The sequence below is a fragment of the Hermetia illucens genome, chromosome 1 (assembly GCF_905115235.1).
Source record: "Hermetia illucens chromosome 1, iHerIll2.2.curated.20191125, whole genome shotgun sequence".
NCBI classification, from domain to species: domain Eukaryota; kingdom Metazoa; phylum Arthropoda; class Insecta; order Diptera; family Stratiomyidae; genus Hermetia; species Hermetia illucens.
Genome location: NC_051849.1, coordinates 17,506,048 through 17,522,461, shown reverse-complemented (window position 1 = coordinate 17,522,461; position 16,414 = coordinate 17,506,048). Strand labels below are relative to the sequence as shown.

The following is a 16,414-nucleotide window of genomic DNA, read 5'->3' as shown; positions in this document are numbered from 1 at the left end:
TTCCGATGGAATTTAACAAAGATATTCGAAAGCTGGGGAGCAAATAATAGAAACGAATGAGAAAAAATCGAAAAGCGAAAAATAATACATAATTACACAATCAACAATTAACTTTTACTATTGTCACTCTGCAACACATCAGTTTCAACCTCATAAATCTTTTATACGTAGCTGAATAGCCAGAAATGGATTTTGATAACTAACGCAAGTAGTAGAACTTAGTGCCAAATTTTAATGACCTGATCTTGCACTTAGAAATTTCAATAACTCTCACGTGAAAAGATAAATGAAAGCTTTAAGGATCACAGCGCAGACCAAAACTCTGAGAAACTTGAGAGGATTTGATGATGAATCGACGAATCACTAAATTAGTGGAAAATGGTGAAAATGGTCACGAGCTCGACTTAGATGTTTGCATTAGATCTTTCGAAATTCAAGCCAGTGGTCAACGTGTATTTAAATAATTCAGATCTAATAGATGAGATACAATTTACATAAATTAATATCGCAGTAATAACTTTTAAGTCTTTGCAGTTAGATGAACACGGATATGTTTAAGCATCAATTGTTTGAGTTCAACAGTATTTCCAGTCATGGCTTTTAGATTTGAGTGAGCAATTTGGATAGCTTCTGAGGTTCACCAACCTTACCGAGTGTTTTACTTCATTGAGTTATTTTATCATTTCAAATGATAGGTTTAGAAATAAACAGTCCCTGGCCATATTATTAGACGCACTGCAGATTTTTAAGAGCTAAATACTTTATCTTTTTATGATATTAAATTATATTTAGCACTTAATTATATACAACATGAAATTAAATTAATATTAATTGCCGCAATAGCCAATCTCGAAGACATAAGACTCTTTATTATTTTCCTTTACGTCCTGCCGTCAAGTCATGGCACTCTGCTCTCCACTCCTGTGGTGAGGTCTAAACTGAGTGGAGAGCGCCGATGGGAGTCATCACTCCGCCCCCAGATGAAACCGAGGGGTTTCAGCGACTGAATCCAGAACTGTGTTCCCCATCAGTTCTTGAAGCGAACGCGCCGTTGTTTTGGGGTGCACACGGGCTTCAGCCTGGACAGGGTGACCGCCTTTTTGTGTCCATCGATCTCGAACTGGAAGAAATGTTCTCCCCGCTCGAGAAGGCGGTACGGGCCTTCATAAGGAGGCTGCAGCAGCTTCCGGACAGCATCCGTCCTGGCCAGGACGTGCGCGTGTCCCTCTCCTTGGGCGCACAGACAGGTGCGGACGAGTGTTGGGTAGGAGGAGTGGCCTTGATGCGTCGGAGATTGTCTCTCAGAGCCCCGACTCTGTCAGACCCGATCTCTTGTCGAAGACCGGATCACTTGGGAATCTCGGGTTCTCCCCGTATACCAGCTCCGCGAGGCTGGCAGCAAATTCCTCTCGGTGTGTTGTACGTAGGCCGAGTAGGACGAGAGACAAGACTTGGGTCCAGGACGGATCGTCGCGTGCCATAATGGCGGTTTTCAGGGTCCGGTGCCAACGTTCTAGCATCCCATTGGATTGCGGGTGGTATGCAGTAGTCCGCTGGGGTTTAAACCCCAGGAGTTTACCTAACTCCGCTGGGGTTTAAGCTCCAGGAGTTTACCTAACTCCGAGAAAAGGGTGGACTCAAATTGCATTCCCTCGTCAGTGATGACCACTGCAGGGACGCCAAAGCGAGGTATCCACTCTCGACAGAGGGCTTCGGCACAAGATTGCGCCGTAATGTCTTTTAGAGGTGTTGCCTCAGGCCACCGCGTAAACCTGTCGATGATTGTGAGGCAATACTTGTAACCGTGCGAGTCTCGAAAAGGCCCTACTATGTCGAGGTGTATTGTGTGGAACCGCTTGGTAGTGCGGGGGAATGAGCCTACTTCTTTCCTTACATGCCTGGTGACTTTACACTGTTGGCATGCGATGCACTCTCTGGCCCAGGAATTGGCATACTTGTTCATGGAGGGCCAGAAGTATTTATCGGTGACTAACCGATTTGTTGACCTGATGCCTGGATGTACTAAGTCCGCGTGGGACACTTCCTTGCGAAAGGTGGCCGAAATGTATGGCCGAGGTCCCTTTTCCGAGTTTTGTTAGCAGAGAGAGAGGTTCGAGCCGAAGATGGGCAACTTCCGAAATTTGTATTGGGGGTTGGATTTGAGGCTCTGAAGTACTGCGTCATCTTCCTGCGCGAACATCCGCAAATCCTTTACAGCTTTCGGACGCGGGAAGCTTGTAATCGCTTGCACCTTGTCTGAGTCGGGCTGTATTCCTTCAGGGGAAATGGAGTGGCCGAGGAGTCTCACCTGTGTTTGAAGGAACTTACATTTCTCAATGTTTAGGACTAACCTGGCCTCAAGGAGACGTTGAAAAATGCACTCGAGATGGGCTAAGTACTCAGCCTCTGAGGAAGAAGCGACCAAAACATCATCCAAATATACGAAACAAAAGTTGAGGTTTCGCAGGACCGAGTGGATGAACCTTTGAAAGGTTTGCGCCGCATTGCACAATCCGAAAGTCATCCGGGTGAACTCAAAGAGTCCAAAAGGTGTGCATATTGCCGTCTTTGGAATGTCTTCTTTAGCCACTTCCCTCTTCATCAGCTCCCACACATTTTCAATTGGGTTTATATCGGAGCTATCACCCGCCCAATTCAATAGAGGAATATTCTGCTCTCGCAAATAAGTTTTCACAGATTGCGCCGTTTGACAGAGAGCCCCATCTTGCATGAAAATGAATGGCTCCCCATTAGGAAAGCACTTTCTGAGCTGGAGAACCAACCAACTCTGCAAGACTTTTATATACTGATCTTGTCTCATAATGCCTTTTACCAAGTACAAACGTCCAGTGTCTTTGCCGCTGATAACTGACCAGATCATAACCTTTGTAGGGTGTTTCACAGTTTGAACAATGCAATCAGGATTAAATTGTTCTCCAGGACGCTCAGACGCAATTACATTAGCATCTTTCAGTTGAGATTTTATCCGTCTTTTGGTAGCACATCCGCTTTCTAGGCAAATTTTCCTTAGATATCTTTCTGACCTGGTAGTAAAAATGGATTTCCTGCCGCATCTATTCCTTCGTTTCGGGCTTAGTTTATGACCTGACTCCATGTTCTTCTTTATAAGTTGTACGGTGGTTTCAGACACCTTCAAACTTCGTGTCATTTCGCGGTTGGAAAACGTTTTCAGATCAATGAGGGCTTTTACTTCAGCTATTCTACGCGGTGAAAGGTTGCCTTTTTTATCCATGGTTAAAATGTTCAAATTTTATAAAACTGCGAAATAAATTGGCCAGGGACTGTAAAGATCAAATGCTTTACCGCGAATAGTCATCCGTGGGATGTTTATTCAGGAAAAAAACCCTTAAAATAAGTTAAAAAAAATACATTTATTATTGAAAAATCTGTTTTGTTTTACAATCAAAATAAGTTACTTGAAAAAGAAAATAAACTATTTAAGGAAGATCGTGGAATGTTTCACTACAAGGATATCAAAATATCCTCGCTAACAGTAAGTACACTTTTTGATTATTTCTTTAGTAATAATCTGGAACTGGAGCACAAGAAATCTTCACGAAATCCGCATAGCGTACAGTTCCGTTGTTGCTAACATTAGCCTCCCGGAAGATGTTATCAACCTAAAAACCAATTAAAAGCTAAACCTCGACTAATCCATCTTTTAGAACAGAAATATCCATACTTCTCTGACTGATAAACCTTCTCCCCAATTCTGCAACAAATGACGCAATTGACGTGCTGGAATGGTTCCTTTGTTTCTCGGATCCGATGCCTTGAACGCTGCTATTACTTCGTCCGGCAAATTTTCAACCTTGGAATGTTGATGCATCACCTCGAGGAAATCGGCAAAACTCATTTTACCACCTTTCTTTTTCAGGTAGTTTGTAAGTTCCTGGATTGTTGGCGATAAGCCCAATGATCGCATGATTACGGTAAGTTCATCAAGACTGGTGATTTGTCCCGAACGAGCGAAGAGGTAAAAGCATTCCCTGAATTCTGAGAAATATATTGATGGTCGTAAGAATGTATTGAACTTTCTTTTGATTGCATTAAGGAACGAAACAGGAAAAAATATTGGCTCAGCCTTCCTAATTTCCTAATTTAATAGTTAGAATTATTTTAGTAGGTTTAACTTTTTCTACGTAATGGCTTACGAACCAATTGAAGTTCTAACCAACCCCGCAAGATATTATTAAATTATCTAAAGGATAAAAGGTCTATTTTCACCTACCACCGGAAAACTGGCAACTTGCTTTCCCTATGCTGGCTTCAGAAGGAAGGTTAGGCAATTCTATGAGGCTCGAAATATGTGGCCCTCGCACAGATGTCGCATATTGTAAAATGAATACCTGAATACGGATTGTAAAATTAATACCTTGGTAATCTGAGGAACTCTCTGTGTTTCTATCTGAGAGGGGCATAACGAATGTGATTGCAATTGTTACTCGAAAGCTCAAGTTTCCTTCAACATTTATTTTGATCGTATCATTGAGGTGCTTTGAGCTGGGGTAATATCAGGCGAAGAATTGCGTCGACGAACGGGTCAGACAACCATAGATATGCTGATTCCTAGAGGGAAGTGGCAATAGATAGGTCACACATTTAGAGAGAGCAACACGTGGAGGAGGATTGTAGCCTTCTCGGGAAATTCAAGAGGGAGCTGAGATACACTTTGGCGAACCGGCGGCAATGATGCGTAGCTGAGCTTGAGGTAGGGGCTAGCGGCAACCTGTAATGAGCATTGATATCGAGGCTGGCCAGAATGATCATCCAGGTTGACTATGATCAAACACGAGAGCAGGGCTTTCCAAATAACGATAATAAAAATAGCGGAAATAGACCTTGACAATGCGCCAGCATCAAAGTGCATTTGCAATGAAGCGTCTCGTTGCGACGAGTTTGCGGGCTGGGGGATGGGGCATCTGACGAACTAAAAGGAAAAAACACCGAAAATTATAGAAAATTTCTAAAATGATGCCCCATCAAATGGAAATAACACAACAAAAAAAATTTTCAATTCCGTTGTTGGATTCGATTTTCACATCCCTTCATTTATTCTTTTTAAGGTTTCATGTAAAACATACTGTCTGTCACACGCATTTTTTTCGGAGACGGTTATAGCGATTGACACATCTGGTGCAAAGGTGGGAGCAGTGGATTGCCTCCTATTATGTCGAATTTAAGGGAGTCCCCATACATGCTATTCTGGCCGACAGCCAAGCAACCATCGAGGCCTTGTACTCAGCGACGACATCTTCCAGGCTGGCGGGGCAGTGTAGAGACGCACTGAACCGTCTGGGCGGCATGCTCAAGGTCACCCTCCTCTGGGTTCCCGGGCATATGAACATAAAAGGCAATGAGCGGGCTGACGGATTGACCAGGTAAGGCTCTGCTCTTGGCAGCTCTTCGGTGTTTCATGACGGCTGTCAGAGGCGTAGTCTACTCGCACTACCTAGCAGCCGCGGGCCTTAAATGGTGAAGGCTTACAAGCTGTGCTAAGTCAAGGAGAATTTGGCCCGCTTATGACATAGCCCGATCACGAGAGCTCCTGTTCCAGACGTATGCAAATGCACTCAAGATTACGGCGGTATGCACGGGGCACTGTTCCATAGCGGACCCTGCCGCCAGGCTCGGCATACCCTGCAATTTGCATTTCCTAACGGAAAGGAAACCCTTATGCACTTGCTCCGCCATTGCCCAGCTCTAGCTAGAGTCAGGCTACGAACACTGGGGAAACTATTGATTGGGGACCTCAGAGAGATTTTTAGCTGCAGAGTGGGAGAGCTGCTTTCCTCCATCAATGCTACGGGCTTGCTTTGAAGATCGGAGTCGGCTAGACTTTGCCTCCCTGCTTTCATAACAGCAGTCACGGTCTTAGGAGTTTATGACATCAAAACGGCCCACCACAGTACTAATTGGGCTCCCCGGAGCGGCCACTGATACTTAAGAAGATTCCCCGCATTCTAATGAAAGTTTTCAATTAGTGGGAGTAGAAGGCGGTCTTAGTTTTGACATTTGTTGGAAAGATGGGGAGTGTTCAAATAAAGTTAATAATAGCATCTTACTATAATTTTTAGTAATTTGCTGCAAAATCCCCCTCAAGTTCATCCTAGCAGCAATGTAGGCTATAACATAGAGCATGATCCTACCAAATTTGGTGGAAATGCCACTATTCCTAGCAAAGTTATAATAGGTTAAACAAGTCACTTCTTTGCAAATTCAAGACTTTGGATGTCAATATCACCTGAAAGTGGATTACTTGCTACGTAGTAATGGTTTGCCCCACACTCAAATGTCTTTATAAAAGAAATACACGAAATCCAGCTTCCGGTTTCAAGACTTGGTTTTTATTTCATAAAATACTTTCACGAATGTGTTGACGTTAATAAGAACTCTGCCAGGTTCACAATACAACTCAATGTATATGTACGGGAGATTCCCCCACCTACAATATTGCGAAATCGTTACTACAAGAAGTCAACGCTATCGGTGAAAAACAACTTTCACCTGGGCGAGAAGCTGAAGGAAGCTAAAATTATTCAACATGCAATTATATTACATACATAATTTCGAATCCTGGCTCAACAAACACTGCACCTCAACCAAGGAAAAGAGAGAGAATCGCCAATATACAATATACTTCACCTTCCGGAAAGAATGTTACAAAACCACCGCAGGCATGGCAATGGGTAACCCATTGTCTCCTCTACTAAGCGAAATGTTTATTCCAGGTCTAGAGGAACTAATTGAACAGCGTGGGATAATGCCCACCTTTTGGGTTAGATATGTTGATGACATACTAGCCATCGTGGACAAACCGCTGTAGAACTGATTGCTGGAAAAAAACAATCACCTCGATAAAAATATAATATTCACCATGGAGACTGAACATATGGGAAAAATACCATTCCTGGACATCAAAATAATTAGAAACGGGGAAAACTTCGAGTTCGATATATTCAGGAAAAATTTAAAATAGGGGCAGACCCAACAACCACATATGCACAACTTAAAACTTGACTTAGGAGCGTCAGGGTCCCGAAATCGAAGAAGGAAGAGAGCGAGATCTATAAGATCATATGCTCGGAGTCCACCACCACATACAGGCCAGACTAAGCGGTTTTAAAAAATACGATTCGAAGAACATACCAAAGAAGCGGAGCTAGCAATAAAAAACCCATTACGGCATGTCAAGTCTGCAGTCGCAAAACAAATAGTAGATAGCGGCCATAAAATTTCTGGGGACAACGTGGATATTATACAAAAAATACAACAAATACAAAATACATACAAGTCTACAAACTAGATGCCGCAGAAAGTATGGAAATATTCAAACAGACTAACGCCAGGTTTTTTAACAACGACGACTGTTCATCTAAGTGAAACAAATTAGTACAAAACCAGCACTAGTCCCTCCTTTTTGCGTAAGGTATGTGGATGATGTCTTTGTCATGGTAAAGAGACAAGACACAGCCCCCGTGTTGGCAAGTCTCAACAACATTCACAAAAATATTACCTTCACAATGGAGACGGAGGTGGACCACGGCCTACCTTTTTTTGATGCCAAATTAATAACAAGAGATGGGACAATCGTGTTTGACATCCACAGAAAAACACCCTCACCCAACGAACCATCCTGATAACCTCTAACTATTCATGGAATTGAAAAATGGCACTTCGAAAAAGAGAAAGAATACATTCTCTCTCTTACAAGCAGGTAACAAAAGCTAAGACAAAAATTGGGTACCTCAAAAGAATGAGAGAAGTCGGATCTACAGAATCGATTGTCCGGAATGCGACCTGGTCTACGGCAGACAAACTAAAAGACTGGCGGCTACCAGGATCAGAGAATATAGGGGGAACACGGGTTGCATGGAAGAAAGGACAAGCAGCGAGCGAAATATAATCGCCAAGCGTATGGTAAGCAGGAACCATAACATCAGCATAGATAACTACGGGATGCTGCACACGGTCATCCGACATCCTAGAAAGTCTAGAAATCTCCAGACTACTGGACGAAAAAAGGATGAACACGGATCTTGGGAACCCTTCGTCATGGTTCTTCAGCCTAATATAGAAACAAGTCGGAATACCGGAAGCTCGCGCTTCGGGTATAAAGGTTTTGTGTTCATCTTATGTGAGAAACTTCAACGCACATTTTTCTGTCCGTATATAGCTACAAATCCAACATAATCCTTCATATTTTTCCAAACTACGAGACATACGTACATATTACAGCCATAGATATCACGCTCACCCTAAACAAACAAACTGCCTATTTCCGAATACTGTACACATATATGCACGTATATAAATTGATCGTACCCATATTTCCGATTTACTTCTTATACATATCTATTTGAATTAGGCACTACCCGCAAAGTTCATTAGCACGCATCTATTATATACCTACATACACACATGTCTGGCTGACAAATAACTAAAAAACTAAAACAAAATAATTCTCTGCGACCCAATTCATAAGAACTCATTTCGTTGTGGTATTGACGAATTGATATGTGATGATGACGTCATGCAGGTTGTAGAGTGCACGAAATTCACAACAAATTGTAAAGTTTCACCCCCTATAACTTTGTTAATAATAGTTGGATTTTTTTCAAACTTGACCGAGTTGTGCACCATGTTCTTCGTTGCACGCATGACAAATTTTGTACTTCTGGGATGAACATAAGGGGGGTGCCGGGTAAATTTCTAAAATGTGGAAATATACTATTATTAACTTTATTTGTGCAGATATCGGAACCGGATATATTTTGAGGCCTAGATTTCGCAGAGATGCACCACTGTGATTTTTTTCAGATTTTTCGGTTGGATAGGTTCTGAGAACGAGACCTGTTACACTTTTTGTGGGTCATATTTTGAACCCTCACTCCCCTATGTTTCATCTAATATCAAATATTGAACCAGATTCGAAAAGTACTAATTGAGGCCTTTCATTTGATACCCTACATGGCTACATTCTGTGAAAAAAAAATTTGCACCCTCCATTCACATGTATGGGGAGCCCCCCCTTAAACTTAACACAAGATGGCGCCACTTACTGCATGTAAAGGGATCACCAGATTACATACTCTCACCAATTTTCGTGACAATCGGTCCAGTCGTTTCCGAATAAATCGGGTGTGACAGACAGACAGACAGACAGACAGACAGACAGACAGACGGACAGACGGACAGACAGACACCGTCTCGATTCTAATAAGGTTTTGTTTCACACAAAACCTTAAAAATCAGGACTAAACTTTAACTAATTAAAAATTCCGGATATTTAAATTGATAGATTAATTCCCTCGCATTGAAAGATGGCAAAGACTTATAAGCACGGAGGAAGAGAGCAGCTGGTTCCAAAATATCAATATCTGCCACTAAACACAATAGGACTATCATTAATCAAAAAACCATCTTTTTACTCCTTTGGTTTTGGGAGTTTTTATCTTCAGCCCGACTCTGCTTGCGTCCTTTTTCAGAGTTATTTTGTTAAGGTACATGACTCGATGAGAGAACAAGCAGATATCAACAGCGTAGTCGAGATATTCGAGGAAAAATGTTGTGGTTTCACGACCCTTGATACTTCTTCCAGATAAGACGTTCACTTTGGACTTCAATTTTCACGGAGGTTTTATCATCATACAGCACTTGTCATTTCGCGAGATCATATATCGTACTCGCAACGGTAATAAGAACTATCAATTCTCTAGGCGCATCAGTTCGCTTCTAAATTTCGGTATTCAGCCGCATCTTATGGCGCCATTTTGGCACGTGGCCAGCAACTTCATTTTCGCTAGATAAAAGGGTACTTTTGATGGTGACCCAACGCTCAATATTTTCCGTCAGTCCGTTCGGGCAGCAAGCGAGTTTCCCTCTGCCTAACGGCAGCCAGCCCCCGGAAGCGCTCCTCATAGAAAGCTTCCTTTGCATCGGAAACCCAGAACCCCAGAAATCGGATTACAACCTCAGGCACGAAGCGCAGATTCGGTTCCACCACAACGAATTTTGTGAAGTGATCAAGTACGACGGTAACTCCCGACTGACTTCGTGTATACGGACTAATAAGGTCGATGAACAGCTTCTGAAACGGCCTATTGTGGAGCGGCGAAGTTGGAATCATAGGTGGGCGAAGCGTCTGATTTGGCGTCTTCGTGGTCTAGTACGTAGTATAACTGTCGACATGCAACTTTACTTTTTGAGCCATACGGGGCCAAAAGTAAAAGGTTTTTAAACGATGTAAGGTGTTAGTAAACCTTCCATGAGCGCACAGGCAGTGGTATTCCGCAGATTTAAAAGTGGGAGAGTTCAAGTCAAGTTCAGTGATGTCCTCGTCGCTGAGCAACGACATCTCCGAAAGCATCAGAACCATGAACGCCGGACACAGTGTCAGGAACAGCGTTCTGTGTCCCCTTGCGACACTTGATGCTAAACTTGAAACCTTGGAGCTTCAACGCCGATCGTGCAAGACACTTCATCACTTTGCCTCATGAACCATTTGAGGGAAGCCTGATCAGTGACTACCTCAAATTTATGTCCCTCCGCGAGGCTTTTTAATTGCCTGCACCGTGCTGCGCAGCATTAAGATTCTGCGACATGAAGGCAATACGGACCTCGTCTGCTTCAGGTGTTATTTGGACCGCGCCTATGCCGTCTTTGCTGCCGTCGCAATGTATGAAAAACAGTTTGGTGAAATCTGCATTATACAGCGTCGGAGCGAAAGTAAGCGTCGTCTACAAGTATATGAAACGCCTGGAGTCCATCATTGGTCCATTCGAAAGGGCGACCCTTGCTCAGCATATCGGTTAAAGGAGTTGTAACAGTCACAAAGTCGTGGATGAATCTACGGTATCTGCCGCAAGTACCCAATAAATGATGCAACTGTCTCTCTGATTCCGGTAGCGGAAAGTACACAATAGCTTTTACTTTGCCTCGGTCAGACCGAGCTACTCCACCTTCGATGATATGTCCCAAGTATTTCACCTCCTCCCGTGCGAAATGGCTTTTCTCCACATTGATAGTCAAACTCATTATCTTCAGATGAGCAGCAACGTGGTGAAGGATGAAAATGTGGTCCTCGAACGTCTCAGACGCGACCAATAACATCCAGATAGACGAACACTAGATTTCTCATATGGGCTGGATTCACCTTTTCCATTAACTCACACAATGCCTGTGGAGCATGCACAATTGCAAGGCCTTGTTCGGAACTGGTACCTAGGATAACGAAAGCGGTCTTATCTGTAAGAAGGCGTCCTTGGGATCAATACCGGAAATGTATTCAGCATTCATCATCATCATCATCAATGGCGCAATAACCGGTATCCCGGTTTTACGCCGAGGTCCACCAATTCGATATCCCTAAAAGCTGTCTGGCGTCCTGACCTATGCCATCGCTCTGTCTCATCTTCTTTGAGCATTACCGTCCAGAAGAGGTCTTTACGGGCATCGAGGCACATCCTCATCTTGTCTGGTTTAACGACAACTGCCACCAGAGAAACTCCAGCGCTTTGGAGCTTCTTGACGACCCTCATTTTTATCCTTCGATCTACAAAAGTTTCTCTACGGTTGGCGACACCGATAGGAAGTCTGTACGCTATATGGGCATAACCACAAAAACCCCGAGCCTCCCACAAGGAGGGCAACTGCCAATAATTGGTACGGGAACACATTCCCTACGAATTCTCTTGGAAAATATGCTCTTAGAGGTCCATCCCGGTCCCCCTGGTACCAGGCAAACGCAACTACAGAGGAGTTCCATTCATCTGTCCTCCGTCCTCTGCCCTTTATCCTCTGTCCTCTGGCTTCTGTTCTCTGTCATCTGCCCTCCGTCCTCTGTCATCTGGCCACTGTCCTATGTCCTCTGTCCTCTCCCTTATGTCCTCCGTCCTCTGTTCTCTGTCCTCTGCACTCTGTCTTCTGTCCTTTATTCTCTGTCTTCTGTCCTCCGACCTCTGTCGTCTGTCCTCTATCCTCTGTCGTCTCCCGTCTGTCCTCTGCTCTCTGCAATCTATCCTCTGTCTTCTGTCCTCGGGCCTCTTACCTCTGTCCTCGGTCGTCTGTCCTTTATCCTCTGTCCGCTGTCATCTGTCCTCCGTCGTCTGTCCTCTGCCCTCTGTTCTCTGTCCTCGGTCATTTCCCGTCTGTCCTCTGCCTTCCGCCCTCTGTCCTCTGCACTCTGTCTTCTGTTCTTTATCCTCTGTCGTCTGCCCTCGGTCGTCTCCCGTCTGTCCTCTGTCGTCTCCCGTCTGTCCTCTGCCCTCTTGTTTTCTGTCCTCTGTCTTCTGTCCTCTGCTCTCTGCAATCTATCTTCTGTTCTCTGCTCTCTGCAATCTATCCTCTGTCCTCGGTCGTCTGGCCTCTTACCTCTGTCCTCGGTCGTCTGCCGTCTGTCCTTTATCCTCTGTCCTCCGTCAGTCGTCTGTCCTCTATCCTCCGTCGTCTGTCCTCTGCCCTCTGTTCTCTGTCCTCGGTCATCTCCCGTCTGTCCTCTGCCTTCCGCCCTCTGTCTTCTGTCCTCTGCACTCTGTCTTCTGTTCTTTATCCTCGGTCGTCTCCCGTCTGTCCTCTGTCGTCTCCCGTCTGTCCTCTGTCGTCTCCCGTCTGTCCGCTGTCGTCTCCCGTCTGTCCTCTGCTCTCTGCAATCTATCCTCTGTCCTCGGTCGTCTGGCCTCTTACCTTTGTCACCGGTCGTCTGTCCTTTATTCTCTGTCCTCGGGCCACTGTCCTCTGTCCTTTATCGTCTGTCCTCCGTCGTTTGGCGTACGTCGTCTGCCCTCTGTCCTCGGTCGTCTCCCGTCGACTGTCGTCTCCCGTCTGTCCTCTATCTTTTATCGTCTGTCCTCTGGCCACTGTCCTCTGTCATCTGCCCTCCGTCCTTTGTCCTTTATCCTCTGTTTTCTGTCCTCTGGCCACTTTCCTCTGTCCTCTGCACTCTGTCTTCTGTCCTTTATCCTGTCTTCTGTCCTCTGTCGTCTGCCCTCGGTCGTCTCCCGTCTGTCCTCTGCTCACTGCAATCTATCCTCTGTCTTCTGTCCTCGGACGTCTGGCCTCTTACCTCTGTCCTCGGTCGTCTGCCGTCTGTCCTTTATCCTCTGTCGTCTAATGTCAGTCGTCTCCCGTCTGTCCTTTATCCTCTGTCCTCGTCTCGAGTAGGTGGAGCAAAGCTCCCTGGACTGGAATCGCCACCCTCCCCCTTTAGTAACGCGATTGAAGGACGCACTGAAGCAGAACATTGGGTCTTTGTTTTCTTTTGCTTGACTGCGATGTTCTGTAGCTTTGCTCGGTTTCACTCAAACAAATGACATAATACTATTACTATTGCATTGCTTCAAATCGCAAATGCGAATTTTCATGCGGAAATGATGGATAATTCCAAACATACATTTTTTTACGATAAAAATTTGAAAAACATATTCTCTTCAATCACGTCCAATTTGTCAGCACGACTCATGCTGGTATCCAGAAAAGATATCGAAATTATCAATCATTCCTTGGCTGCCATTACGAAGACCTGATAAGCTCGGAACCGTTAATAGAACTAATTTTATCGAAATTTCTCCCGTTCCATGATATCGTGGCAGAGATCACCTCCCAAAAACTTACCATCGATGTCTTGTTCCTTGAAGTATCGAGCCTGAAAATATATGGAGTTAGTTTTCGTGTAATCAGCTGCAATCCAATGCTATCTTACCATAGTTGACTTTATAAATAAATGAAAGAAACAAACAAAGACCAAATACGATAGAAACAATAAACACAAATTAAGCCTCCACCTTAGACGTCAAGGTGGATAATTCTAATAAGATTGAGAGGAGCGAGTCCGTTCAAAGAAGTTTGGGTAAGTACTATTGTAGTGAAACTCTAGCACAATTCCCAGGTGTATGGTGGAATGTGAAGTTAAAAGTGTCAAAGTCAGTTTGAAACATTTCCTGACTTGGTTTTGTTGTGTGTGGCGCGTAATTCATGTGGTCCGCAAGTTTGCTTTTAATTCCGATTATTTTACAAAGTTTGACAGTCGCAAGATAATGGATATATCCCTTGACGTGTTCGCTGGAGTGAACGACTTTTGTGAAAGTAAGTATTCGTGTTAGAAGTGGTTTTGCGTTGCTTCCTGGTGCAAACCAGTTAGGGCTCAACAGTCGGTTTGGGGGTGAAATTGTCAATTTTTGATCCGAACTTGAGTATATTTACCGAGTTGTGTGCATGGTCTAATATGTATCCTTGCAGATTATACTCCTGAGGCAATAAAATTGTCAAAATCTCAAATCGATGAGGACGAGGAGGCATCAGATTCGGAGGCTGAAGCGTTCTTTTTGAATGGGAAAGGAAACAAACCGAAAAAACAACCCAAGGAGCCGAAAGTCGGGCGGCGAAAACGTGGGCCTAAAGCCAAGGATACTCTCGACAGGGAGTCGTCTTCGGAGGAAACTGAAGAAGAGCCATCGCCCCCAAAACAGGGTAAAAATCAGAACAACAAGGGTGAGTCGAAAAATCCCCTTTGTCGCAGCATCACTGACCATCCACCCCTCAGATGACTACATTCCAGACGTTGAGGAGATTGTTATCGAGGAGGTTAGCGAAACTGGTCGTCCGAAGCGTACAGTTGCGCGTCCAATTCGCCTCGTAGAGGAATACATGCAGAGACAAACGGCAGCAATCCTCCAGCAACAAGCCGCCGTGGTGCCTAGGAGGGGAAGAGGTGGCCGGCGAAGGAACACGCCCCAGACAGCTTGTAACGCTCCCATCGTTGGGGTGATTGATTTGGCAGGTCCAAAGACGCCCCCACTGCCTCCATGGAGCAGAACTTTTTCGGAGAAAACCGTGAGTGAAACTTGTGTGCCACCAAAGGATTGTCTTCTAAAATCTTTTTCCGAACATTTAGGTGAACCTCGAGTCAGATGATGACTGCAATTTCTCGAGTGATATTTTGAATTCGTCGTTCGACTTGGAGAATGAGACGCTCTCCGTGAAAGTCAAATGGGGCGACAAGATTGAAATGGTTCCTCTGAGAAAGGTGGGTAGATCGCGAAACATTGCCCCATTTCGGATCGTACCTTGAAGCCTTACATTCTCCTTTCCAGCATCAAAAGTTCGTCGACATCATGATGGAATTCGCAAAGAAGAAAAGCGTAGACCCGAAGGATATTCTCCTGAATCTCAACGAGCGAATAATCGAACCGGACGACACGCCAGACTCAATTAACTACAATATCGCGCAATTCATTTGTAAGACACCACGAAATCCACTCTACCAAACGACAAAATAGCAACCAAACATTATTTTTCAGCTGGACGCATTGTGCCCAATGCTAACCACATAGTACCTGCGAAGAAGAAGGATCCCAACATGATCAAAGTGAAAGTTCAATCGAATGCTTTCAAGAAGCCGCTTTCCGTCCATCTGCGCAAGGACCAGCCGTTCAAGGATCTCTACTTCAAGTGCTGGGAGGAGTTGAAAATTCCAGCGGATCGCATAAAGCTCAGGTAAAGCGGAACGGGGTGGACACTTGGGAGCAACACTTCTCACTTAAATCTTTTCTATTTCTTCGCAGTTTTGACGGGGATCAACTGATGCTGGGCGATACGCCTAATGACTTGGAATTCGAAGGGGGAGAGGTCATAGACTGTCGGATTACTAAAAAATGATTGGCTGTTCGAATTTTTCGTATATTTGCAAAAATTTAGTTAAGTTTAGAAGATATTTACTGTAAAATGTTTGCTTCTTGCTATCAATTGGGTTTCTCTCTGTATTTTTTAAATTTATTTTGTTAAAAAAAAACATAAGCTGTAAATATATTGGTGTTTTTCTTACTGTTTGACTATAGAGTCCTTGGTTTAATGCTTGACTCTGCTTCTTCCAGCAAATCAAAGCAACAGCAGGAGTCCCGGCCTTGAATCGGCTAATGGTGAATGTTGGAGGCATCTCCTTATGGGAGCAATGCAGTCGGCTGATGCCCTTGATAAGGAGGTGCATAGTAAACTCCTTGCTCAAGTGCAGAGGCAAGGAGCTTTGCGAGTGGCGTCTGCTTATCGCACCGTCTCCGAACCGGCTGTGATCCCTGTTGCCCTCCTTGCCAGGGTGCGCAAAGCTATCTATCTATCTAGAATGTGAACGCACGCTTACCGAGTGGCAACTTTCTTGGCGTGGTTGAACTGAACGCACGGTGAGATTGATTACTTCCTTACCCAACTTCTAAGTGGGCATGGAGGCTTTCAGTCTTACTTGCGCAGGAGCGGTAAGGCGTGATCTCCTGATTGTGTGTTCTGCAATGGAGTTGCGGACGACGCTGAAAACATCCTTTTTCTCTTGCGAGAGGTGGGACGGCTTTCGTCAGCAGCTTTATGCAGACACAGGGGAGCTCTCTCCAGACAACATTGCTGCGAG

The 16,414-nt window shown here is 44.5% G+C and overlaps 2 protein-coding genes across 2 annotated transcripts; one reads left to right on the top strand and one right to left on the bottom strand.

Moving 5' to 3' along the window:
• Positions 1–3,373: 3,373 nt before the first annotated feature.
• Positions 3,374–13,844, bottom strand: LOC119646127 (calmodulin-like protein 4). The gene is made up of 4 exons (XM_038046477.1): positions 13,721–13,844; positions 13,633–13,663; positions 3,704–4,017; positions 3,374–3,641 (listed from the first exon to the last, which is right to left on the bottom strand). The coding sequence occupies exons 1-4, from the start codon at positions 13,721–13,723 to the stop codon at positions 3,540–3,542; spliced, it is 450 nt and encodes a 149-aa protein (XP_037902405.1). The 5' UTR covers positions 13,724–13,844; the 3' UTR covers positions 3,374–3,539.
• A 92-nt stretch (positions 13,845–13,936) lies between these two features.
• LOC119646126 (uncharacterized protein CG4449) lies at positions 13,937–15,823 on the top strand. The gene is made up of 7 exons (XM_038046476.1): positions 13,937–14,103; positions 14,257–14,508; positions 14,561–14,850; positions 14,912–15,043; positions 15,111–15,255; positions 15,318–15,513; positions 15,582–15,823. The coding sequence occupies exons 1-7, from the start codon at positions 14,055–14,057 to the stop codon at positions 15,673–15,675; spliced, it is 1,158 nt and encodes a 385-aa protein (XP_037902404.1). The 5' UTR covers positions 13,937–14,054; the 3' UTR covers positions 15,676–15,823.
• The last annotated feature ends 591 nt before the right edge of the window (positions 15,824–16,414 follow it).